This window comes from Balaenoptera physalus (assembly GCF_965194825.1).
Source record: "Balaenoptera physalus genome assembly, chromosome: 18".
In the NCBI taxonomy this organism is placed as follows: domain Eukaryota; kingdom Metazoa; phylum Chordata; class Mammalia; order Artiodactyla; family Balaenopteridae; genus Balaenoptera; species Balaenoptera physalus.
In genome coordinates, this window is record NC_138899.1 from 17,993,522 (window position 1) to 18,020,899 (window position 27,378).

Sequence of the window (27,378 nt, forward strand, 5' to 3'; positions counted from 1 at the left end):
TATCTTTTTATATGTGAGAAAAATATATGAAAATTTTCCTTTAACATTTATATGAATAAATTTATTTTAATTTTTGGGGGGAAAAGGACTGAAAGCACATGGTAAATTATAAAAGCACACAGAATGATGAGCAATCATTCTTTCCTTCCTATACATGTCCTCCAGTTCTCTTCTGCAGGTATATCCATATAACTACATGTACAAGCACATCTTTCTTCTTAAAAATCGAAAAACTATATTCTATTTTTAACATACCATAACAATTCATTATTTTCCTATTAATGGGCATTTTGGTTTTCCTTACACAACCATAAACTATGTACAATGCAATCTCTATTGTTTACATATGTTGGTATGTCTGAAGATAAATTCCTACATGTGAAACAGCTGCTGCATAGGTCTTATGCATTTGAAATATTGATATGTGTCGTCCAATTGTCCTTCAAAGACACAGAAGTCAGAAATAACTGCTCCTTCTACTGAGGTATTTAAATACCTTTTTCTTCACACTTTGGTCAATGCTGTGAATTATAAAATTTAATGATCTTTATCCATATAATAACTGAGAAAAATAATTTGTTTTTTAATTTCGTTTGCACTTATTTAATTTGTGTTGGAAATTCTTTAACTTGCACGGTTGTGGTTATTTTTTTCATATGTTTAAAAACCTCTGATAAATTTCTGTGAACTGTTTATTGATGCAATTTTCTATTAGATGTTCAGTGTTTTTATAACTCATATGAGGAAGAACTATATTCAGCGGGGATAAGTCCCTCTGTGATACAGATTGTGCATGTTTTATCCTCAGTGTGGTTACATACTTGTAGTTTCCTTACAGTATGTATTGCTCTGCAAAGAAGACAAATCTCCCAGATAAAACAAGTGTGACAGATTTTCATTCACCATGAATTATAATGGTTTATTCTTCAGAGGCACATGATCAGTTTCTTTCTCTTTTTCATTCTCTCTCTCTCATAACACACACATCAGGCAGTACGGAATGGTAAGTTTCTCTTTGGTTTCTCCCCAACTTTATATTCAAAATTACTCTCCAAGAAGCATCCAGATTATATCAGTCCTGGCTCGATGCCTCCAGTGACTTCTCCATGCACCTAGAATAAAATCCAAACTTCTTCTCTGGCACATGCAATCTGACACTTGCCCGTCTACAATCTCATTCCAGACAATCCTCTTGCATTACTTGCCTCACTATGCTCCACCCATGCTGATTTCCCTTCTGTTCCGCAGACACATGAGGCATGATGTTCTCTCTACGTGGAAAAATCAGATCTTCCCACATTTTCAGCTTAAATGTGACTTCTCCAGAGAGGTTTTCCCTGGAGACTTAATCTAAAACACACCGTCTTTAGAAGAGCTCCAGGAGAGCATCAACTTGCCATCTCAGTCATCACCTAGAACACTACTTGTGATGCTTAATTTTATGTGCCAGCGTGGCTAGGCCACGACACCCAATAGTTTTGCCAAAGATTCATTTAGATATTGCTGTGAAGGTATTTTTTAGACGTGATTAACATTTAGAACAGTAGATTCTGTTTTTGTCAATCCCAATCTCCCAGTTTATCTCTCCCCCTACCCCTCCTTTCCTCCTGATAACCGTAAGTTTGTTTTCTATCTGTGACTCTATTTCTGTGTTGTAAGTTCATTTGTACCATTTTTTTAGATTCCACAAATAAGTGATATCATATGATATTTGTCTCACTTATTTACTTCACTTAGTATGACAATACACACTACTATATATAGAATAGATAACTAATAAGAACCTGGTGTATAGCACAGGGCACTCTACTCAATACTCTGTAATGATCTATATGGGAAAAGAATCTAAAAAAGAGTGGATTTATGTATATGTATAACTGATTCACTTTGCTGTACAGCAGAAACTAACACCACATTGAAAATCAACTATATTCCAATTAAAAACAAAAAAACAAAAAACAGTAGATTCTGAGTGAAGCAGACTACCTATATGATGTGGGTGGGCCTCGTCCAATCAAGTTGAAGGTCATAAGAGAAAAGACAGACGTTCCCAGAAAAGGAAGAAATTCTACCTCCAGATTGTCTTTGGATTCAAGACTGTAACATTGACTTTCAACAGAATTCCCAGCCTGCCAGCTGCCCGAAAGATCTCAGGTTTGCCAGCCCCGACAAACCCATGAGCCAATTCCTGAAAACCTCTTTCTAAATATAGAAGACAGATGATGAGAGGTAGATAGATACTATTGGTTCTATTTCTCTGGAAACCCTAATACATCAAATACATTACTATATATTTATCACATAGGAAGCCCTCTCACTGCAGGTTTTATGTTTATACTGTGCCTCTTTCTACCCCACAGAGCATGACCACTTACTTCTGAAGAAACATATATGGAAAATTGAGAAGCATGACTTCAAATTAGATGGCAAAGACTCAATTCCAAACCAACAGTGCCATACATTTTTAACTACTTTGCAATGCTACTTATATTTGAATATTCCATGCTCACTAAAAGAAGATATTCATTTTGTTTGATACAAAATAATTTAAATATATTACTCTAAAATGTTGACTTACTGATTCAATACCCCTAAAAATGCCTAGGTCCTGTTTAGAATAATCTAAAAAAGGACCACTATTTCATCCATATCCATAATTAATTGTCATTTCATATTTAATGTATGTAAAATTTATATGAAAATGTTTATATCATCACACATCATATATTAATGCCTTCCTAGCTAGCAAAGAGTCTTCACTTTATTAGGAGGAGGGCTTTCCTGCTGTCAGAACTGCATAGAATGAAGCAAAGAAATGAGCAGCTTTGTACCAATTTAGGTACAAGTTGGCTGAGGCTGATAGAGGGAACTCAAGAATTAAATGGCATTTCTTAAAATGAAAATACCATTCTTTACATAGAAATGTTATGAAAAATTTAAGCACTATCCTGAAAGTGTATAGAGAGCAAAATTTTCTTACTGGTTTTTCCCTTCTCACAACCATTGTTCAGAGTTTTGTACTGTATTGGATGAACTGGCTTTTAGGCTACTTTCCAAACTTGAGACTCATTTCCTTCATGATTCTAAGACTCTTGGGTTTCTTATTCAATACCCCAAAGATTTATAACTTGAACTCTTTGTGGCTCCATTACATATAAAAATGATTAAAGATAGCGCTTTGAAAGTGGATTATACCAAAAACAAAATACTCAAAAAAAAATAATTTGCATTCATTTATTTCCCAGGAGAAAAAAAATTAAAACATTCCCTCATTTCAGTATAGTCATGAGAAAATGAAATCTTCAGAACAATGAAATACATAATTATAGTAATCATGCCAGTCAAAACATACAGGTCAATACCCTTCAAATGTTACATTCATTAATGTGCAAGTAATTTCAAATCAGATTTGGGGAACTCGTTTGTTTTGAGGAATGCATCAGAAAATAAGGATACTGATGGTTGGTCAAGAAAATGTGCTGATAACCAATGGGCTGTTCTCATAAAATAAGTGAGACTAAACTAGACTCTATTTGAAGAAGAAAGTATCATAAATCAGTGACTGTTCTCTTTCATCTCTTCTGGCATTTTATTCTAAAATATGATAAACCATTCACTGATGAATTTATATCCTCTGTTATGGAAGTGTAGGAACTAGACTAAGAAAAAATATATATGCCATCTTTACAGATAAGCAAACTTACAGCTATTTTACTAAAAAGGCAAGAGTCCTTCACTTCTAAGTTCAATATGAAAATGAAGGAAAAGTAAGGAACTGCTCAGGCTAAGGTAAGAATAAACTTCCCGGAGCCCTTGAGGGCTGTTGCTGCTTTGCAATAACAAAACCTGCACTCACAAGTCTATGGAACTGTGATGACATCTGTATCCCTAAAGAGATAACAACTTCTGTGCCAAACAGATGGGAAAAGGTCCTTTAGGTTTCCACTTCAGTGAACTTCTATCTTGCTGTCTCTTATTTTTTTCATCTTTCTCTACACACAATCTCTGATGGAAGCAAGTAACAAGCTAAAAATAGCTTCCTTGTACCGTGTCAGTCTGGCAGGAACCTGAGTAGTTAGACACACCGTGATGACTGATGTTCAACCTCATTTTGTTTTAGTGATTCTATTTATGATATGTATTTCCTTTGGGAACTCAATGGATGAAGAGAAATGACTCTAAGTGTAGCAGCCTTAAAACTATCATGTCACCAAAACAATCTGTTGTATGATGTACTGATATTTAGCATGGCTTCAGACATTTATTTCCAGTCAACGGGTAGTTCATTATGATCAACTCTAAGACAGTGATTGACTGTTCCCAAACTACTGCTTGGGAGTAAAATATTTTTCATTTATCTTTATAATGTTTTTTCTTTGTATCTTAACTTTTAGTTCTCCCTTGAGAAAACTGATGTATTGCGTGGGTACAAGACAGACCACAACTCTCCAAATTCTCCAAAAACTGGAGCATTTGATAAACTGCCTATTAAGATATATTTTCTCTACTTCTATGCTCAATGAAATAATTCTTTCAACTATTAATAAGGCACTATCTCCTACTTCCAATCCAAAATCCCTGATATTACTTTTTACTGACTCATAAACCAACCTTCACAGGTCTGTTATCCAAATGGAAGTTTTCTGATCCATGATAGAAAACCTCCAATGAAGAGAGAACCTTAATACAATAGTGTTTCATTCCTACTGAAGTAAAGGAATAAACTGCTCAATAAGAAGATTTAATAGTTTTTGAATGTTTACTATGTGATAGCCAGTATTCTAAATTGTTGATGTGAATAACTTACTTAATTCTCAAATATGAGATAGGTATTATTTTCAGCCACATTTTAAAGATAAGAAAACTGATGCAATTAGAAGTTAATAAATGTGCCTGAAATCACAGAGCTATAGTGGCTAATCTTTACTAAGAACCTTAGTAGCCTGGCTCTTCAGCCTGTGGTCCTAACCTCTGAGCTTTTACCGGCTTTCTGAATAAGTGGCTCCACTATAATGAACAAGGGAAAGCTTAATACTATGTAGTCAGGACAGACCCATGAAGCCCAAATGAAAGAGTGCTGAGAAGGAGAAGAGAAAATCTGACAGGTTACACACAAATGGAAATAATGCTGTTTAAGAGGTCACCAAACTCGGAGCACTTCATTCAAAGATGCATTTGCTCCCATTCTGCTTCTTGCTTCCAGGTCAGCTGATGAAAATTCCATCCAACCTTAAAGATTTTGTAAACCATTCATACTTGTAATCCTTTGAACAGTGTTCATCTCCTCTTTATCTGAATCTGATAAGAAACGGCTCATGTCTGTCTTGTCCATCACTGTATCCCCATCATTCAGAAAAGCATATGTGACAGAATAGACCCTTGACAACATAATTTTTATTATGCCTTATATTTTTTATTTATTATGTTTTATTATAAAATTTTCAAACAAATACAAAGAATCCACAATACACCTTCCATGACTATCCACACACAGAAAACCTTGTTTCACATATAGTATTACCCTCTTCCCCCCATTCACTGAATTATTTTAAAGCAAATTCCAGACATCACCTTAGCTCATCTCATCCATATATATTTCAGAGAATTTATTTGAAATGAATGGAGACCCATATCATATATTACCTCGTTTATTAAATAGTTTTCAAATCTCCTCAAACGAATGAGATTTCCTCCTTATTTGAAAGTCTGTGGGATTTTTTTTTGTGTCTCTCTTGTTTCACAGTATCTGTCTTACTGTGTTCATATTGTGAACATGTTCTCTACTGTGTTTGGAATCTAAGTCCCTGAGGTGGGGACAAAGTCTTACCTTTGTATCCCATTCAAGGTCAATTGCAGTATTGAACATGGAATCTAGTTTTCTGTCTCCTTCCCACCAGTTCCAAATACATGTAAAAGGATGCCAAAATAGCACTCTTTCCATTTCCGTTTCAGCTGAGAACAAGACGATAGACAGTGTTCCAAACTGAGGTGCTAGACATAAAAAGCAGATGGCTGAAAACTGGTTTTGAGTCCTTCATCTTGGCGTCCATCTTAATTGTATTGAAGGATTGAGATTGAAGAGGCCAAGGGAGAGAATTTCTTTGAAGAAACTTGGACTGCTGTGTCATCCCCACATTCATTCATCCTAAGTGAGAAAGGCTCAGGGATCCTTGGAAGTTGAAGGATTAAAAGGACTGGTGGTTGATCCATGCCTAAGAAAATGGAAGGCGGCCTATGCCTGTAGCAGAAGTTGCCTGCCTTGCAGCAGAGTAAAGAGAGGCAGCTCCACTGAATACAGGCTGTTCTTCCACCAAAAGCAGGAGAGAGAAGCAAAGTTTCTGTGGTCTAGAGTGGACCATGCAGGAGAAAAGAACCCAACCAGAAGATCTCAGCAGAAAGAAGCCAGATGGAAAAGATTAGAAGAGGCATTGTCTTGAGCACACAGAAGCCCTAGAACATCAGTCTTAATAGTCACCAAGTTAGCAATCATCATCATCAATGAAAGATACAAACTTATCAGCCAAAAAGAATATTCCTTTCTCTCACCCCTTCTCTCTTACTGCTGCCTCATTGTCCTGCCAGCTCCAAACATGCAGGAGTCAGAAACATTGGCTGGAGAACAAGGAGAAGTCAAGGTTGGCACATGGACCTGAAGTGGTTCACCCCCCACTACAGGTGCCTCTGAGACTGGAGCAGTACCTCATGGCAATGCAGAGAAATGGCCGCTTTAAGTGAAGTTTTGAGTATCAAGTCAGCCTAGACCTTTTTACTGAATTTAGACTTTCTTCGGGCTGAATTTGATTACTGAATTTAGACTGTTTATGGAACTAATGACAATAAAAGAGCCTTCAGACATTTGATAAAAAAAAATTCTGAGAATTGGTTGCGATTTCATTCTAGAGACCGGGAAAAGCAGCCTTCAGAGTGGGTTTAGTGAAACAGTTTCTACTTTCACCTTTGAGTCCAGCTCCCTAAATGTAATGATTGTACTGCTTAATAGGAGACAACTGACTACGAAGCAAATAAGCCAGTAAAGAAAGATTCAAAAGAAATGTCTCGGTTCAGAAGATGAGACACCATGCAATTATTGCCAAATTAATGGAGCATTTCTTAGAAAATAACAAAATGTGTATATTGACCTGAGAAGAATGGATATTTTCCTAGGTTTTAATACTAGTTAGGAATGTCAGAACTTGGAGAAAAGTTGATAAAATGTGCATCCCCTTGCTACCTTCTCTTATTTTCTACAGAACCAAACTATGGGATAACTATTTTAGACACTATCTTTTAAATAAAAATTATCTGCCAAGCAAGTATACTACAGTAAGGCAGAAAGATGGTACACAGCCAAGAACTCTACACATTTTATGCTCATTCAGAACCTAATACATCAGTCATACTGATACTCGTCCCATTGGACCTAGACTGTGTATTCTACAACATGAGGAATTCGACAGTCTGATAATATATCTAAAACCACACTTTTTATTTCTGCCACAAAAGAGCAAAAATGTTTCAGTTCTTCCCATGCTGAAGATAGCAGACTCAGCTTTTGACCTTGGGCAGGCCTTGGCACTTTTACCCACCCCCAACCCAGATGCCTCATTTATGATAAAGACAATCAGACCTAATACGTCTCTAAGACAGGAGGTTCTTAGAGTTCTTTACAGTCTGGTTTCACCAAATGTCTATGGAAGTACACACAGTGGGACAGGCATGATCTTAAGGTTAAGTTAGAAAAAAAAAAAAAAATCAGTATCCAGAGTCAGCCATAGGTAGAAACTTTCAGATTCATCTCTCTTCTCATTTTTCCAACACTCAATTTCATTTTGGAACCATATATTACCCACCAAAATGTTATCACCAAGCCACATCCCCAAATCACCATAACTTAGTTCTAACACTTAAAAAAATTCCTTTTCCTCAGAGTCCTCTTATCTTTAAAAAATTATTGATAGGTGTTCAAGGACATTGCTCTTAGCCTCTCAGATACAGAAGCTGTGTTATAAAATAAATTTCAGTAGATAGGAAGATATATGACATATAAATGCAAAAAAGTATTCAAAGTGTCATGGTGGATTTAGAGGTTACAATAAAACACAAACGAGGGAATTCATTCCACTAGGACCCAAGATAAAAGTGGGAGTTTGGCAAAACTGTATACACAGTTGTATGGAGAAAATGATTTAGTTCAAAATATTCCATTAATAGTGGAAATATCAAGGTCCATGGCAGATTGTTGCAATGGGGTAGGAGTGGGGACGCCTTGTAGTCACCCCTTTTAAGTGACCTCCAATTATGAACCAAGTAAGACAGGCCATAGGTATAACAATGATGATTATTACAAAGGTTTAATTCAGTATTATAAACCTGATTGAAGAGGTAGAAATTGCGAGGGGAAAAAAAAATAGAAAACAGACTAGTGTTTAAGTCATGAAGAACATACTGCCTTTGCATAAGCAACATAGGAAAAACAAGCAGTTGTTACAGTAATAAAATTCAGAACAATCCTGAGACCTGGTTGGGTTTAAAATGTGGTCCGTGACATTTGGAAACTAAGCCAGGTGTTTAAAAAATATATAATATGTAGGAAGGTCAGGAAGAAAAAGAAAATTTGAAGATGAAGTGTCTTTCCAGATAAATAATGGGTAAAGGAGAAAAAAAAGTGAGGTAAAAAAAAGTTATGGCCAGAAAAAATGTCATTGTCTGGATGGAAAGAAAACTGATAATAGATAAGTATAAAATCTCAGATTTTTAAGGTTTTATATTTTTATCTGATTTTTTAAAAATTTGATTCTAATATGTTGAGAAGGGGCACCTTATCGTAAGAGTTCAAAAAGAAAACACTGGGTTAGGAAAGAAGCATTACAGAACATTAACTACATCAAGATGAAGTAGAAATCACATGGATTATTAATTTTGGGGGGATACTTAACAGCTATTGGCTAGTTTAAGAGTTGTTGCGGAAGTTATAAATTCCTGGAGATCGAGGGAGAGTTACTGGATTATCTGTCTATTAATCAAAAGGGAAAAGGAAGCCCTGGTAATTAAGTAGCTGTCACCTGAACTTCAGTACTCAGAAAGACGAGCGCAAGCCATCAAACAATCAATTTGCAATCACAAGGATCTGAGAACAGAGTAAGCACTGTCAGGCCTTTCAGAGAACAATTTTGTTTCTCGATGAAGAGACAGGAGGGGTAGATAAGAGGGACTTTAAGAGTTAGAGACTATGTGGATTTCAGTAATACATTTTCATCGTTAATCAGAAATCATCTGAAATCATCTGAACTGTGGACCTCGGTGTCGTGATAGTGTATATGGTATGCATGCACTCTAAAATCATTTGAATTAAAATAGATTTTGTTTCATGAATTAATATGCTACAACTATTTGAGATATTTCATCTACAACCACAGAGGAATTCCACCTCTTTTGATGAGCACAAAGGTGATTTGACCCAGTTTATAGGCCTGTCATAATACTGAAACAATTTGTATGGTTCTCCTGTTCTTTGAGGCAGCACGTCTGTGCACATAAATAATCTGACCAATCATCTCCTAAAAAATGCCTCCAGGGGAAGAAATCTTGCCAAAATAATCACTTCGTTCTTAACAATGAATGATATGCTCAATCTTGGCCACAAATTTATCCTATTGATGTGTTTGTCATAAATTCTCTAGAATGAACTTGATGAGTATTATAACCCAGCATAAGAAAGGAAAGAACCCCTATGACCCCCAAATGTGGAACAAATTCACTTGATATTCATTTCTTCAAAATTTGAAGGCATTATTTGTATCAACCAACTGCAGGTCTCTGAAATGAATATTCTATATGGGGATCTTAGCGTTTTCACACACTGATCGCTGCTATACTCTGTTTATTCTCAAGGAAAAAGCAGCTAATAGTTTGGGATTGTAACATTCATTAGAACTTGACTTTACATTGAAGCCATCTTAGATTACTGAACTACTGAATTTTTGAAACATATCCATTAATGATTTGAAAAAAATTATATCACAAAATTACTACAAAAATCCAATTTGGTTAGAAATGAAATGTAAAACTAGCGCTTTTATTTCAAAAAAGAATTATAAAAAGAAAAAAGCAATAAGGGCTCATAATTCTAATATCACTATAACATCTGTTTCCATTAAATATAAATAAATACAATGGAAATAAAATATAAAGCCTCCCCAGTACTTTAAATATATTAGCAGTTTTCATGTAACTGTCCAGAAATATTCTATGTGCAATGAATGTCAGTACTTTTATTTATGCAAATCTGTTGATAAAATATTTAATATCCAACTTTTAACTTTTTTCTTAGAGTATAGCTGCTTTACACTGCTGTATCAGTTTCTGCCATACAGCAAAGTGAATCAGCCATGCGTAGACATATATCCCCTTTTTTGGGATTTCCTTCCCATTTAGGTCACCACGGAGCACCAAGTAGAGTTCCTTGTGCTGTACAGTATGTTCTCATTAGTTATCTATTTTATACATAGTAGTGTATATATGTCAATCCCAATCTCCCAATTCATCCCACCCACCCCTTGATATCCATACGTTTGTTCTCTGTCTGTATCTATTTTTACTTGAAATTATTCCACTTTAGCAGATATAAATACGAATCATTTTTGACTGGCACGTAATATTCCATTGTCAATATACCATGATCAGTTAACTAGATATGATGGATATTTATATTTCAGCATTGAATTTGCACTGAAAAAAAAATTCTTTTCTAAATTTATTTCAAGAACTGGCTGAGCCACGAATGAAATTACAATTTAAATTATATTTTAAAAAATGTCAAAGTACACATGAGAGTTTTCTCAAGATCAAACAGAAAAGAAATAACACCCCATCAACTTACTCTGAAGCATTAGGGAATAAAGTTTTGGGAGAGTTCAATGAGATGATTCTTGTGAAACCTCAGCTGAGTGCTAGCAAATAATTAGGGCTAAAAATGTTCATTTGGGAAGTAGCCTAGAGATGGTGGTAGGGAACCAGTGTGTGAGGTTCATCTGCTGGCCCAGAGAAGCAAGGGAGAAGGTTGGTGACCCATGAGATAGGGACAAAAGAGGGGAAAAAAAAAAAAAACCACTCTCAAAAAAGGGAAAATGCCAGCTAAGGTGATGAGCTAGAAGGGCTGTTTGAGAAAAAATTAAGCAAAGTGAAAGGTGTTCACAGGAGAGTGAAGTCACATAGGGCCCTTAGAAGCAGCTGACAAACAGGAGGCTGGGTGGTATAGAAAAGGGAAGACAGGAGCTGGAAGCAAGTGAGAATAATGAGAATTGCTCACTTTCTTTACCAGAAATGTGCACACTTCCCAAGGAGGGTTCTTGCTAAAGATGAGCTTTCTTTATTCATAAACCATGAATGAGGTCTTAAAATATATATCATGTAGAAGAAAATATATTTTTGAGTTGAAAATACTCTCCTTCTAAAAAGTTTTCCCAAATCATTGATTTCTCCAACAGTATTTCCTATTATACAAACCTCAGACCAAATAGAGAGGAAGGGGACAAATTGAAACTAAGAGTCCTGCAGTTCTAGAATCAAATGTATAATGTAATGTGATATATTAAATATATTTATATTCTATACTAAATTGTTCATTAATCATGAAATTCTCATTAGCCCTTATAGAAAAATTGTTAATACACAAAAATGCTCAATTCCAGTTTGAACAATGTGAAAGGAGAAAGTATAAGTCAAAGTACAATTTAATTACTAGGTCTAAGTGGCAGAAATCTTATTAACATGAATACTGTAAGAATTCAAAATACTATGCATGCTATGATTGCTCTCAGTAAAGGCAAGACAAATATATTTAAGAATACATTTCAGCATCCAAGGGGCATAATGAAAAAACAACACTAGCCATGTCAGCCAAATTTTTTATTTAAATTTAAGTATAGTTCCTGCCTTCAATAATTATTTTCTGTGAAATCAAAGATTCCCTATGAGATATTTGGATATAAACTACAAGTAATCATTTAATGTATCAGGAATGCAACCTTTAACTATAATGAATATGATCACACAGAAATAAACAGTTTTTACTACATACATTTATATTCATATTAATTACAGTATATGTTTATCATAGTAAATTGAATTTGCTAAAGGACACTTTAAATGAACTCATCATTCTAGTGGTAACTAAACTACCTATCTTTATACAGAGTAGGCGTGTTTATAAATCAGAAAGTTTATCACCTTACCTTTTAGCAGATTGCTCAAAATAAAATACACTAAAACATTCGAATCCAAACACGGCACAGGTCTACAATCTATGATAATCACCAGCATTGGAAAATCAAAGGACTAATTCCTGGCCAATTGTATTGACCAACACTATTGTTACAGAGGGAGAATCTAGGACTTTTTCAAGCTCAGGTAATTACTTGCGAGCACAACCAGTTATAGGAAGTAAAGGAAAATAAACTCTAGAAATTCTAGATGGTGAGAAAAAAAAGGTGAAAAATTTCACTCCTGAGCTTGACAACAATTGACAACATACAAATAAACAATGCCTCAAACAGACATACATAAAAGTACCAGCCCTCTTTCCCTCTCCCTCTCTCCCTCTCTCTCTCATACACACTCATACACTCAGAGACAATTGCAGGATGAACATATTAATGCTGCTGTGACATATATCCACATAACAAATCTTTGCATAGGTATTCACATTTCACCGAATGTCCTCTTTCTAATACTCATAAAGTTAAAAAAAAAAAAAAAAGATACCTGAGAAACAAGACAGATTGGCTAGAAGTTAAGTAATACTTCACTGAAAAAGTGGGATTGTTGGGTAAGCCATAGATAGAAAAGACAAGAGAACTTTCAGAACATCACAGAATGCTATCATATTTCTAAAATGTCAAAAAGAATCAAACTTATTTTTGACAAACTAAAGAGAAGGAATTAATGTATCCTCTAACCTGTGTGGCAAAGTTAAAACTGAAGTAATGCATTCAAGAACTAGGAAAAGATAGCAAGGATGAAAGTGGCCGTTATGTTTTCACAGACCACTACACATAAAATACCTTTTTACTATATCTTCTCCATTCCAGCACGGCAGTCCATCGCCAGCTGCTAATTCATTTGCACAAAGCTGATCAGCCAGGCCTCCATAGAATGTCCTGTACAGTCGAAGGCTGTTGATAAATTCTCTGAATGGAAAAAACAAAGAAAACAATTAAACCCAAAAATCCATAATAAATGCCAATATAAATAGCATAATTTGTTATGCATAATGTTTAGAATGCAACTTTTAAAATTTTCTCTACTTATTTTCATATATTTTCAATACTTTTCTAACAAGACAAAAACTACATTTTTTAAAAAATGTATTCAAATTTATTCTTTACATAGAAGTTTTCACTGGGTATGAACTTTATATAACTCCAGGTCCAAGAAGTTGTGAATAGTATATGCATACACACATACACACACACACACACACACACACACACACACACACGCACACACACACACAAAACCACTTTAGCTTCCCTAAAAGCCCTCACTACCTACTGGCATCTAAACCACAGTGATACTAACTAATTTCTTTTGCATATAGAAATGTCAGAAGCTTATAACAAGCTGACCGATTGCTTACTGATTAAAAGTTTAGTAGACTTGGGTGATTTTCCCATCTGGGTCTTCTCTTTGGGGTCTAAGAACATCAAACAATATGTCTTTACTACATATGAGAGAACCCAGGTATGTAACACACTTCAGAAGCATGAAAATAAAAGTTATTGGAGGGAGTAATATTTAATGCATTTATTAAGTTTCTTCCCTCTCATACTATTGGGTTGGCCAAAAAGATTGTTTGGGTTTTTCCTGTAAAACCTGAACGAACTTTTTGGCCAGCCCAACATTTCCCCTTTCACCATCAATTATGGAAAGGGAAAATTCAGCAAAAAAGTTTTTCAATTTAGAAATCCAAGACTTTGGAGTTTTAAAACCAAGGCTTTGAGGTCTCAAAAACTTGAGTTTTAGCATTTCAAAAGACCAAGTCCTAAAGACTTTAGCTCTGAACTTTTTAACATAAACAATTGTTTTGGGGGAAAAGAAATGAAAAGCCACTAGCCTGATCCAGAGGAAATGCCCCCTCTGGACTAAAAGGCAGGGACAGGAGATGGAAACGTTGGCAGGAAAGCAAACTTCAGAAATTCGTGGGATGAGTAATTAAAATATAGCCATCATGAAACTGCATTCTCCATTGATACTTTTAAAATGATTTTTAAAAATGAAATTAAAGAGCAGGGGTGTCTATAAATTATAGCTGGAATAAACAATTTTTTTAAATTAAATCTAATTTTGACAGCACTAATGCTCAACCGTTTCAACTTGTAATTCTCTTATTGGTTTTCAAAGAACTAACTGTAGAAACTGATGGAGTTGTAAATAACCACTACTCTGTTGGAAGGATAAATATAACTTTCAAATATGTAAGATCTGCAATCATAGAGAAGATCAGAAGTTCCCATGGCAAGTGTCTGGTGAGTATTTAATCAAATTTTTAGCAAAGCTTGACCAGACAAGTGATAACAAAATGGTTGCAGGAAGCACAAATCTCTAACTCATGCTCAATCAAAAAAAAAAAAAAATGATGCTTTATTTTTCTCACTAGCACAGTTAAATGCTTATCTATATTTTATCGATTTCCTCTACTAGAAAATAAGTCTCTCCTTGATGGCTGTGTTCCACTAACTGGAATTCATGAACAAACATCAATTCTCATGCTGCAGCTATGAAAACATAATTGATGAAATTGACTGGTTCTTTCTTAGAGAGGTGGGGTTTAATGAACAGGAAGATGTATGGCTCCTGTCCTGAATTCTATTCACTATAAATGACCACATGTTTGGAATCAAAGAATCTTTTAGAAATGAAGAGGCCTGGCACAAACGGCTGCAAATGTTGAGACCTTCAAATTGATCATGTAAAACTGAATAGATAATTTTTGGCCCGCAAACCTCCTACTTCACTCTTGGTAAATGGTGCCTTTGTTTCATTTCTCCCTTCACAACCAATCGATCATAAGGGGGAAAGTTCACATCTTTCTTTTCCAGTCCCCTTTCCCAATGCTACTGCCATTGCCTTAGCTCAAGCCTTGATCATCTTTCTCTGGAATTACTGTACCAGGAAAGCATACCTCCCATCGGTCCCTTTAACAATCACCTCCCATCCTCCATGAGAGCCACCTATAGAAATTCAAAACTGGTAGTCCACAGATTATGCCACGTACTTGCTTAAAGCCATCAATGGCTCTCTATTCTCTACAGCATGAAATCCAAACTTCTTAGAAAGCTATATAAGGTACCCTCTCATCTCAATTTCAGCAACAACCCAAACCACACTTTCGGGTTCCACAAAAGTGAGATGCTTGCTCTTCTCCAAACTTACTTCCATGCCTTTGCCTGCGTTCTCTCCGAAAGGATCGTCTCCTCGAAGATTTCCACTCATTCCATAAACCATCGGCTATCAATTATTTGTCACAAAACACTAAACACTATGGAGTGCCAAGCTCTGTGTTGGCGCTAGCAATTCATAGCTAAAGAAAACAGTCCCTGCCTTCTAAGAATGCACAGTCTGGTAAAAATCCACAATAATAATACAATATTAATAAGCAGTGTCACATTTGAAGACAGAGAAAGAATCAGGAAATAAGAAGATAGCATTTCAGTGTTCCATGCAAAAAAAAAAAAAAAAAACCACAAACCAAGAAGCAAACAACACCAACAAAAATCCAGGATAAACAAAGGTAAAGAGGAACACTGTGTATTCAGAGACTCATACAGTTAGTTTAGCTAGTAAGGAGTGTGCTTATGGGAATCGCAGTCAAAGGCAGGAAGAGGCCAGATTATAGTCGGCCTTGTTGATCGTCATAAGATGTTTCAGTTTTATTCGGGTGGTGAGAGCCATTAATTTTTCCAGCAAGCAAGTGACATCATCATCATCGCAGTATTGTGGAAACAGAAAAGCAGTGAGGTCACTTAGGGGACGATAAGCAAGTCCAAAGGGAGAGGTATGAGGATGGGGAAAAAAACCTCCCAGTCAACGTCAGGAAAATGATAGATTTGAAAAACATTAGGAATCTAGAATTGACAGGTAAAGCAAAGGTTTTAAGATAACTTCTAATTGTCTTCCCCTCCCCAGTCAGGTGAACTACCCTTTGAGGGTAGCTTTGTCTTTGTGACTTGCCCTGGGTTCTAGTCATGTACGCAGAAGTGATGTTTGTTCCCTCCAGGCTTAAGCTTTAAGGACCAACACGGCTTTGCCAGCTTCTGTTTCCCTCTCCCCTGATGGCAGGCAGTGTTTCAGATGGCAGCTGCTCTGTAACTCTGAGGCTTAAAGCCAGAGCAACCGCAACTTGAGTAGCAGCCCCGCTGGTCTGAAATGGGCATAGGTTGGGAACAAAAACAATTTTTTTGGTTCTAAACCAATGATAGGTTGAGGTGGTTTGCTACCACATCGCAACCTAGTCTCTCTTAATTGATACAAAGATAAGAAAAACAAATGAATAACTGATGGATCATAAGTTCTGAAAAGAAGAGAGGGGAAGGATTATGGAAAACAGAGTGGTTAGCTTTGGAGCAAATTCCCTGAGACTAAAAGAATGGAAGAAAGTCCATGTGAATGTTGAAATAAGGTTTGATTTGTGAGGATAGAAATTGAGCAGAGAACGTACTTTGGAACTCTATATTCTGTGTTTGGCAGTTTTGAGGTCACAGGAATTGAGACTAGTGTTGCAAAAAAGTGGTTGCGTTGAAGGACCAGGAGATCTATACTGGATATAGAAAAATAATAATAAGAGTTGAATTGGTAAGAAATGAAGGGCTCAAATAACTAGAAGCCATAGTGAGGTTAAAAACATTTACCTACTGCCACAGCTCCAGTGAATGTTGATCATGAGAAAAGAATCCATACTTCAGTTCCCAGCTTAATGCTCAGCCTACTTTAAAAAAAAAAAAAAAAATGCACCAGGCCCTTCTTTTCCAGTTGTACATGAAATGTCACAGTGAATAAAACATTATATTCTTCGGATGATTCAAAATTTAAGTTGCTGGAAGGGTGACTATATCCATACATTTATTTTTCTACCGTCATGAGAATATTTCCAGTTAAAATTGGGAGAAAAATAAATGCAAGATGTTAGAGCCTCCAGCTACTTATCCTTGAAGAGCTGTGTTACGTACATGTTGTTTGCTCATCTTGGTCTTAAGACATCTCAAGAATACAGAAATCAAACATAATTATTAAGAGTAACACTCCGAAAATATTTTTTAAAGAGGAAAACATTCTTTGTCAGAATATTTATTCAAAGCCTATATGTCAGAGCCACATGCGAATTTATAATTTCTCATTTGGGATTACAAAAGTCTAACAAATGATTTCTCTGACTAGGTCTGCCCTCCCATCTTCCCTTCAATGCATGCCCCAAGTTCTTAGCAGAATTTGCTCCAGAAAACAGCCATAACACTTTCCTGCTTTAAAATCCTAAGCATTCAGGTAAAATGTCTTACCGTAGCTCATCATCTCTCTACTCTTTGCCCCTTAGTTGCCCATGATAGTCCCCCTTCCCTCCAGTCTCACACCCCAGCCAAAACCACAAACTCATATTGCCTCAGAAATCTCAATATTTACTGCATAAGATGCCACCTTTTCTTCTCCCCAGAATGGCCTTCCCTCCCACTTCTCTCTGTCAACCATCTACCCATCCTTCAAAATCCAGCTTTATCCTCATCTCCTCCTTAACTCCTTGCCTGACCAGCCTGTGACGCTTCTGTTGGTCTATCCGTTTCTCACGCCACACTTGCCATCTGTTTTATAGCCCTGGTTATCTGGTATTATATTTCGCTGTCTGTATATCTGCCACCCTGATTAAAGGGTGCATTCTCTAAAGACAAGAGCCATGTCTGCTTTATATCCCCAGGGTCTGGACCACAGTTTGGTACCCCACAGGCACCTAACAAATTCTTGTTGAATTGGCCCCAGATGCGGTGTTAGTTTTTTAACAACTTCCAGCATTAGACGTTTCTACATGAAATACAATTTTAAAAAACGATAATGATAATTTAAAGTCCTTAAAGAGCACAGCTGACTTGGGGAACTTTAAATTACGGGACCCACTCCTAGATTGTGGAGCTGTATCAGAAACACCTTCCTAGAAAATGGAAGAAATCTAAAGGGCAGGACTATAAGCTGTGCCAGATTCTACTAAACAGGTTCAAGGCAGATTCTATATTATATATAGAACATATAGAGAGAGAATATATATATATACTCTTATGGAGAGAATATAGAAGATCTCACAGAAAAACCCAAATGATCTTTTGGGCCAACCCAATATATATGTGATGCTGAAGTTAACATGTAGTGACACGTTAACGTTTAGTCACACTGTGGTGTAAGATAGCCATTATAATTAATATATCACAGGTATACTATATTATAAAGACAAGAGTTAGAAAGAGCCTTAAAGATGATTTGATCCAGTAGTTCTCTGTCCTAAATGCACTCTATCATCACCAAGGAAACATAAACTGTATGCCTAGATTTCTCCCTCAGACATTCAGATTTTGTGTCCAGGGTAGGAACCAGGGATCTGTGTTTTTCTGAAAGCTTCCTACAGGATACTAATGTGCAGCCTCTTATTTTATAACTAAGGAAAGTTAAAACCAAAGAAGTGGAAGGACTTGTGAAAAGTGACTAAGTCAGTTATTTATTAAGTTCGTTATTTAGTCAAGCATTTAGTTCATGCAGACCTTGACATCGTTGTTTCATTAATTAATAAAAATGCCATCACTTTGCAGTATCGGGCAGATATTGGATATCTGACAAATCAAAGTTGAATGACTCTTTATAGAAAAGAATATTTCCCTCTGTTTTTAAAATTTTACAGAAATAATCACACTTTTCACAGAACACAGTAGTAAACTGGTGGACTAGAAAAGAGATACATCAGTTCTTCCTGCCAAAATCTGCACTTAGTAAGCAACATGTTTAGACAGGATTTATCTGTATCTCCTCACCAATTTGAAAGATCTGGTGCAGGAAGCAGGGAGTGGAGAAAATTCTGATCGCTGGCTAATGAACAGCTTTGCACACTGTGCTAGCACAGGAAAGAGGAAGAAGGCTGGAACACAATTGCTCATTCACAGCTTCCAGCCTTGCTTGCCCTGAGCTGACTAACTGGAGAGGAACATGGACCAACATAGTTAGTGCTTCCTTGCTTCCCATGCCCTGGAGAGCTGCAGTGCCAGAAAGTCTCCTGATCTGTCACGTGGCAAAAAAAAAAAAAAGGATAGAAAAGAAAAGAAAAAGAAAGAAAGGAAATGCAATTCACCCTGAAGTAATCATTTCTAGTTTGGTTGACACAGGAATGTCCAGTTACTACTCTAAAACCAAGTGACACTTTCGACTGGCTTACCATTATCATTTGACTTTAATCATTTTTAATAACAAAAGTAACATATCTTTTGGTGAGCAGTTAATTAACTAAAAGGCACATAAAGAATAAGTTCATATCTGTCCCTCCACAGTGTTTCCATCCTCCCTCCTGAGGTAACAAATGTTAACAGCCTGGAGTGCTTTCTTCAGTTTCCTCTATGTGCACCCTAACACATAACCAAAAACAGACAGACAGAGACAGAGATGGTTTGGTTTTACAAAACTAGGACCAAGCTATACACGTACATGCAATTGGTTCTTCTCACTTGACAATATATCATGAACCCTTTTCAGGTTAATAAATCTAGGAGTTACTTATTTTTATACAGCTGTATACTATTCCAAAACCTGGATATAGCAACTCTAGCACAATTTATCAAAATAGTCCATTAAGCCAATTTTTACTTTTTAATTTATAAGGCTGACATATTTCTCATACGTATGGTTTAAAGGGTGACAACAGCGTGTTTCAAACTTTGCTGATTTTCTAGAGAGCTGTTTTCACTTAAGCATATGGCTCCAATCTACATTTGATTTTGCATTTCATTTCATGAGACGTTGCTGGAAACAGAGCTATGTTCAAAAGTCATACCTCTCAGTCTTAGGTCTTCATCTAGTGGGCATTTGTTTCAATTTTGAAACATTTATCAACTGTTACATAGAACACTTCCTCGCCTTTTTTCCCTTGAACATGATATAAAAGACTATTTCTAATTTTGAGCAAAGCTGATTATCTGGGAAAGTGTTGGAGAAGAATCTGATTTTTGAATGGAACTTTTCTCTGTGGAATGTTTCAGACCACACGTTTCTGTATTTAATGACATATATTGATTTTTTCAGCCCTCACATCAGTCCACACATAATACAGAACCCAAATTAAAAGCAGTGCCTAGCACACACTGTTTGAAAATATCTGTAGAACAAAGGTCAAATGTGCAGTTTGCTGGTTAATGGCCTGAGGCAGAGTTAAGGTTAATATGACACTAATGAACAGGCTCAAACCTGTGGACGTGTCTGACCACGGTTGTCAAACAGGAGACATTTAAAGTGTCAGTCTCCTGCCCCGCAGAGGAAATACATAATCACATGTTTCTGGATAAGGGCTATTTTCTCTGGCAATTCTGAATCTATATTTCATCATTTGACTTAATTCTCAACGAAGTCATTCTATTTGACAAAATATTTGTATAGATCTTGAGAAGGGATTTCTAAAAATTTCTTTAGATTTCTGTTCTATGGCAATCATGGTTCTCGTTGTGAATTCTTGAAAATAATTAAATACATGCAGGCAGATGGGCTATAGGGAGACTGAAATCTAGCTTCTTGGTCCCTTTCTATACAGCCTTCATGATTCCTGGAGAGATGCGGGGAAAGGGTGAATGTAGCCCTAAGAAGCAAAGCAATAAATGGCACCAGGGAGTTTTATCACAGATGGAAATGTGTTTCAAGCACATTGCATTCATATTTGATTAAAAAAGAAAATGCTGTTTTTTCTAAAAGAGTAACTCATAAAGTCTGCTCTCTGAACCCCACCTGAACCGCTGCTCAGGATGGAAGCTGTGACCTCAGAATCAGCACTATTCTCCTAGAGAAGGATTTTTTTTCTTCTGACTAAATGATTCCAGGTTTTTCTCTCCTGGTAGGAAGTCTTCTTGTTCATGAGATGGGATTTCCCTTCCTTCACAGATTTACTGTGCTTTCTCAACAGAGCTGAAGGTGTTAAGATGGTTAAGATGGGCAGTAGACTGGGGCGGGGGCACAGGGAAAATGATGGGAAAAAGTACTGGAAACATGCTAACATCCTCCCATCCTCTCTGCAGAGGATTCTTTTCCAACAGGTGCTGTGTGTTTAAGGCTCCCTAGTGGTGATTTTATACCAGCCCTGAGCTGGACATTCATAACCATCTATACAATTAGTATAGACTCTTCTATTCTCACTTTTCAATATCCCTCAAACCCAACGCATTACCATTTAATATCCCAGTAAAAAGCACCCTTTCTGAAAGCATCCTCCTCTAAAAAGAGTGATTCAAACCTGATGTCAAAACTAGGTTTTCAAAACAAGCTCTCACCTCATTTTCCCATGTTGTAAAAAAGTACCTCAAAAAGCACCGACTCTGTTCTCCATTAAAAAGGACTTTAAACAAAGACCTTAACTCATTTATAAGAAAAGCACAGAACCAAACATCCAATATTTAAACAAATCAGATAGTATTAAACTGAGCATCCATCCCAAAGGAGGTGTGATGTTCTCTCCTACCTCATAACTTTGTTCATTTTCATTAAAATATGTAATTATTTGTTCAGTTATACTAGTTTCAGGAAGCATGCTATTAATCTTCCAATAGAAAAAGTGTCTAGGACCTGACTGGGTCAAGACCAATGAAAAGGTTTAGCCAAACAGAATATTTGCAAATCTAATGATTCTAATATAGGTCATTTATACAAAGAAACATTATACCTGTATTTTGAGATTCAGGATTTTAGGTCAAATCTTGAATGTTACTCTCTTTTGCAGTAAGATGTTTTCTGTGGTTGCTAACATTTTAACTATAAACTCCATGACTTAGGGGATAAGAAAACATTCTGGATAATATTTTCCTCTCTCAGCATCAGAACATTAATGAACTACTTTCACTTTGATAGTCTGCCAATAAATGGGCTTCCTCCTCATTCTTTCTTTTCTTTTTATTTAATGACTTCAGTCAGATATTCCTGGCTACCTACATGCACAAACTTGTCTAACTGATAGACAATATATGCCTGGTACAAATTATTCTCATTTGCATTTTCACTTACTGTATACCTCTCAATGCATATATTTGTGTTCCTGGATTCTGATATTAAGACAGGCTTTAGGGTCAAGAAATGTATAGTTAACCAGCTTCAAAGAAAATGAGTTCTTTTAGTCTTCAATTATATTCCTATTATTCTAGTAATTCTCTTTTTGGAAAAAAAATTACTCTTGAATATCACATGTAACCCAGGTATTATTGTATGCCCAACTTCTGAAAGGTGGCACAGATTATTGCTGACCAGGGTTGAACAATACATCATTATTATACATAATCACATTTACCCAATTATGACATCTAAAATACTGTCCCTCAAATCTCACAAACCATGCTGTGACAAATAAACCAGAAATTTTCTTTAAAAAAAATAATAAAATAAAATACTGTCCTTATGATCAGAATTAAAGTAATTCCATGCTTCCATTATGATTATTCATATGTACTTTGTGTATATAAGGCTTAGCTTACATTGGGAAAGGTAGACAAACCAAATACAATAAAGATTATAAATCCTTTGGATTCACTCAGTTTGCAGGACCCCAAAGTTGCAGTGTTGCACATCTAACAAGATTCTTGCTGAAGGAGGGTCAAACCAACACAGCCAAAGGAGCACCTTAGACTGTTAATCTTCAAAAGTCATCAAACTTCATCAAAGAATCAATCAGTTAGAAGACAATTTGATCTGCAAGTCTGTAAGTCTATGAATATGGGCCTAAACAAAAAGAATCATCCCAAAACTACCTTAAAACTTTCATCAGTTGCACTTCTAAGCAAAAGATTCCACGTGTGATTCTGGAGACTATGGTATGGCCTGGAAATGGTTGACATAAATTTGTATCTTGAAGATGAGAAAAATCAAGAAAAGCAGAGTCTCTATTAAATGACATAATCTACTCTAGAAACACATTTCTTCTATTTTGAGCACAATTATGGAGAAATTGGCAGCTTTGTTATTTCTATTCAACATACAACTGGATAAAAAAATATGAATATCTCTTGATTCTACCTGCTCCCCATTTTTCCCTCTTATCTGTATGCATGATTTGGACACTTCAAATGCCAATGATAGATTTAAACTGATGGAATATTCTTTGCAACAGAAAACCAAGAGAAAGAAAGTGCTTGGTACTCTTGCTGTAGAAGCACTCATGATGCTTCTAAGTACAATCACTTTTGCTACTTTGGTAAAAGAAATGAGCCTCACTCATTATCCTGATGTAGGCCCCATAGATTCTGCTAAAAATTCTGAAGTATCTTTTATACACTTCTATAAAAATCATCAAATTCAATATGACACATATTTAAAATCCTCCTCACCACTTAAAAAATTTGAGTGAAAAAAATGTGAGCTGAATTTGGGGTTCTTTTCAACTTTGCAGATGTTCACTGACTTTCCAAAGGAAAATGGATAAAAGATTGACTTTTTGTGAGAAGGAAGGAAGGGAGGGAGGAAGGGAGGAAGGTTGCTTTCAGGTATATTAGGCAGGGAAAATTGCATTCACAGTTTGGTTTTCTTGATGGGGGATATCTTGAGCCATATAAATGAGATAATCCTATGGTCATGATTATAAATACTATTGAAAACCTTCTAAGCTCATCTGGCAAAGCTGCTGTTTACTGGGAAACAGAAGGTTTTTGTTGAACCAGTTAGAAAAATGTCCAATTTAAAAGGACATTTTTCCTATGGCTGAGAAATAGATTTTATTATTCTTTCTGTAGTGAGAAATTTGGGGAGATTTATTTTGACTCACATTAACTTAAATTTGACAGTCTCAATATTACAGATGTCGCAAATTAACTTGAGGTCCGGAGCATTATGGACCATCGATGTAAATAACTTGAAGAATTTAGAATAAATCTCATATTCCCTGATATAAGCCTATCCTCATCTAAGCAAGCAAGCTATGAGAGTGCTAATTGCAGACACTGATAACCATGTAAGTTTGCTTTCTGTCATTTTCAATAATTGTTACCATCAAAACAAAAAGCAAACAGCAGTCATCCACTGGACACCAAACCTCTAAGACCATCACAATTTCAACTTCTAGTTTATACCAAGTACTTGGAGCCATCTCTCCTTTCAACACAAATACTGTGGAATATTAGCTTAATTGCCCATTGTTTGGATTTAGTTTCAGATATTTCATGAAATGGTCATTAATTTTTTCCACGAACATCTAGAAAATAAGAGCAAACACAGTTTCAAGTCCTTGTTTATGAACTTTCTTGTTCTGGGAAGTTTTTATCAGATTCTCAGTGGGATACATGACCCGCAAAAGGTTAAGCACCACTAGCCTAAACTTTTGCCACATGTTTGCTCTGCCTTCTGGCATTCCTTCTTCCTGTGTGCCTGGGTTTTGACCCATGGGGTCCTGCCCTGCATTATTCATGTAGGGCTTGACGCTAGCCTGCTTTGCGCTCACGTTTTCTTAGCCCTGCTCTGGCCCCTCATCCAAAGCCTCACCTTGGCCTGCCCTGCCCTGGGTGCCCTCACTGCCACCACTCACTAAGCACTGTTTTAAATTAAACAGAAATGTTCTCATTGAAGGGAACATGGCCTTTATTTTAGTAAATTAAACTTACAGATAATAAATAACAATGGCACCTCAAAGAAGCACTAACTTCCTTTTAGGAAACAGATTGGAAATTGCTTTCTCCAGTCCTACAAATGATCTTAAATTTTTCTCAAAGAGTTGACTTTTCCCTGACCCATGGATATTTTCATCCACTGAGTATGTGTATACACAATTCATTAAGCCCAGTCTATCAATACTGATTTACCCATCTAAACAAATACATTTACCCAAACACACGCACATCAAGAATTTTAAAAATTAATTGTGGGTTCAATAAGAAATTGTTTTACTAAATAAGGTTTAACAATGTAGCTATGAATTCATGTATTTTAAGCCAACTGATTCTCCTTAATATGAACCTTTTGAGCTATCTTGGCAGTCATCCTAAATAATATTAACTGTTCTTCATTCAGTATATGTTTAAAGATTTTTCCTATTGTAATTTAATTATTTTTAACCACATCTCTGTGTTCTTCTGTGATGTACAGGGTAACAATTAATTTGCTTTCATAGACAGACCCATCCTGAACAAGAATGATGCCCTGACTCATTCCTCTCCTTAAACTATGCAATTTCAAGTGTCCTCTTTAGTTCCCATCCTCAAAAAATAAAATTCTTAATGTTCCAAGTGGTAAAATTTTCATCCAAATCAAGATTTAATAATCACATTAGAATAAAATGGAACTTCCTGTTGATACAATATCCCAAATAAGTTCTGAAGAGAAAACTGAGAGAAACAAAAACTTATAAAACAATTTAAATTATATTTTGTTTCCAACATTGAAAATCTATTATTTCTAAAAATTCTCCTTTCCCCACCTTCACATCAAAATCACCTCTGACATTAAAAATATTTTACTTTTACTGAGACCTAAGTCTTTATTACCCCAATACACACTCATGCATACAGCCCATCCCTTAATCGGCATATTCTTAAATGAGAGGCTTGGCTAATTGGAACGCTAGCTGGAGAACAGATGGGGCACTGATGTTGAGACTCTGTCTTAATTTATTGTCCTGGGGTTTTCCTAATTACCCACTTAACTGGCACAGCCACACCGCTTTGAAATCATAATGTACAGCTAATTATCACTGATTTAAGCTTGCTAATAGCTTACTCTTACCAGCTAACTTCAAGCAATCGAGCAGAGAGCAGGAACTGCCATAGGGAAAGCAGTCCGCCTGGGCTGGTTGAGACAGCTATATGAGGGCAGTGTCCTTTACAGCTGTGTCGACTTGGTTTCTGCCCCCAAATAAGGCTAAATAGTGATGCTTTGCTAGATGTTTAAAGCCTTTTCCTTGCCTTTCTCAACTTTCGGAGACCTTTGTAACTGGTATGTATCAATCACCCCAGGTCTCCAATCAGCTCATTACCAGCATGCTACATACATGGGAAAAATTGGGTAGACTGAATAAGTACATCTCCAAAATGTGATTAAAATAATAAGAAACTATAGTTTAGCTCTTTTTTCCAGACTCTATCAACAAGTTCAGCACAACCCTTAGATCCGGAGACAGATTTTAATAAGTAAATTTCCTTCTTCAAATTTTACAAATAGGACAAGAAGGCAATGCATTCAACAGAAAGGTTCTCTATGAATTCAGAAGAAGAAGTGGGAGAAAATAAACAAAACAAAAGAAGTTAGGAACTTAGGAATATATAGAGAAATATCTATATTTATGATAGGAGACTATACTTCTGCCTTAGTTTACATTATTCTGCATTTATTTTAGGAACTTCTTCAGACATCTCTAGGTCAGATTTCCTAGAGGCAGTGTCTGACACAGCAATGTGGATGCAGGTGACTCACTGAGGGATGTTCTTAAGAGAGAGGTAGTGAGGGAAGCCAGATAGACTGGGTAGGAAGTTAAGCAGTGATGTTGTCTCATCTTCAGCCAGATTCCACAAGGAGTGCTGCAGTGTGAATTTCACATATTCGGTCCTACCACCTTGAGCAAGGGGCAAGCCCCGTAGGCTCCTGTGTCAGTCAGTCATTGCCTGCAAGCTGCCACCGACGGGGTAAGGTAGGTGGGAGTTTACCCCCTTCACCCATGTGGACGAGATGGTGTTATAGCCACTCTCCAGGATGAGCCCCAGTAATCTTTCCCTTCCTGCCTCTGTGTAGGCCCCCTCCACACTGAATAGAACTGATTTATATAACTTTTAGGATATTGCAAAAGTGACAGTGTGGGACTTCAGAGGCTGGATCATTATAAGACACTACAGCTTCTGCCTTGCTTTCTCTCGGATTGCTTACACTGAGGGAAACCAGCCACAATGTGGTGAGAAAACTCAAGCAGTCCTATGGAGAAGTCATTGTGACAAGAAACCAAGGCCTCCTGCCAACAGCCATGTGAGTGAGCTATCTTGGAAGATGATACTCCAGCTCCACTAAAGCCTTCAAATGACTATGGCCCCAGCTGACTTCTTGACAGCAATCTCCCAGAGACCCTGAGGCAAAACCCCACAGCTAAGCAGCTCCCAAATTCCTGATTCACAGAAAGTTACATAATAAATGCTTATTTTT

General features: G+C 36.4%; 1 protein-coding gene across 3 annotated transcripts in view; it reads right to left on the minus strand.

Annotated features, from left to right (window-relative positions):
• Nucleotides 1–27,378, minus strand: part of GPC5 (glypican 5) — a gene marked incomplete at its 5' end in the record, with an annotated part of 1,365,225 nt that overhangs the window by 1,040,708 nt on the left and 297,139 nt on the right. For all 3 annotated transcript variants that reach the window (XM_082434643.1, XM_082434645.1, XM_082434644.1), the window contains one exon: nucleotides 13,062–13,187. In XM_082434643.1, coding sequence (XP_082290769.1) covers nucleotides 13,062–13,187 — 126 coding nt within the window. The remainder of the gene's footprint in view (nucleotides 1–13,061; nucleotides 13,188–27,378) is intronic.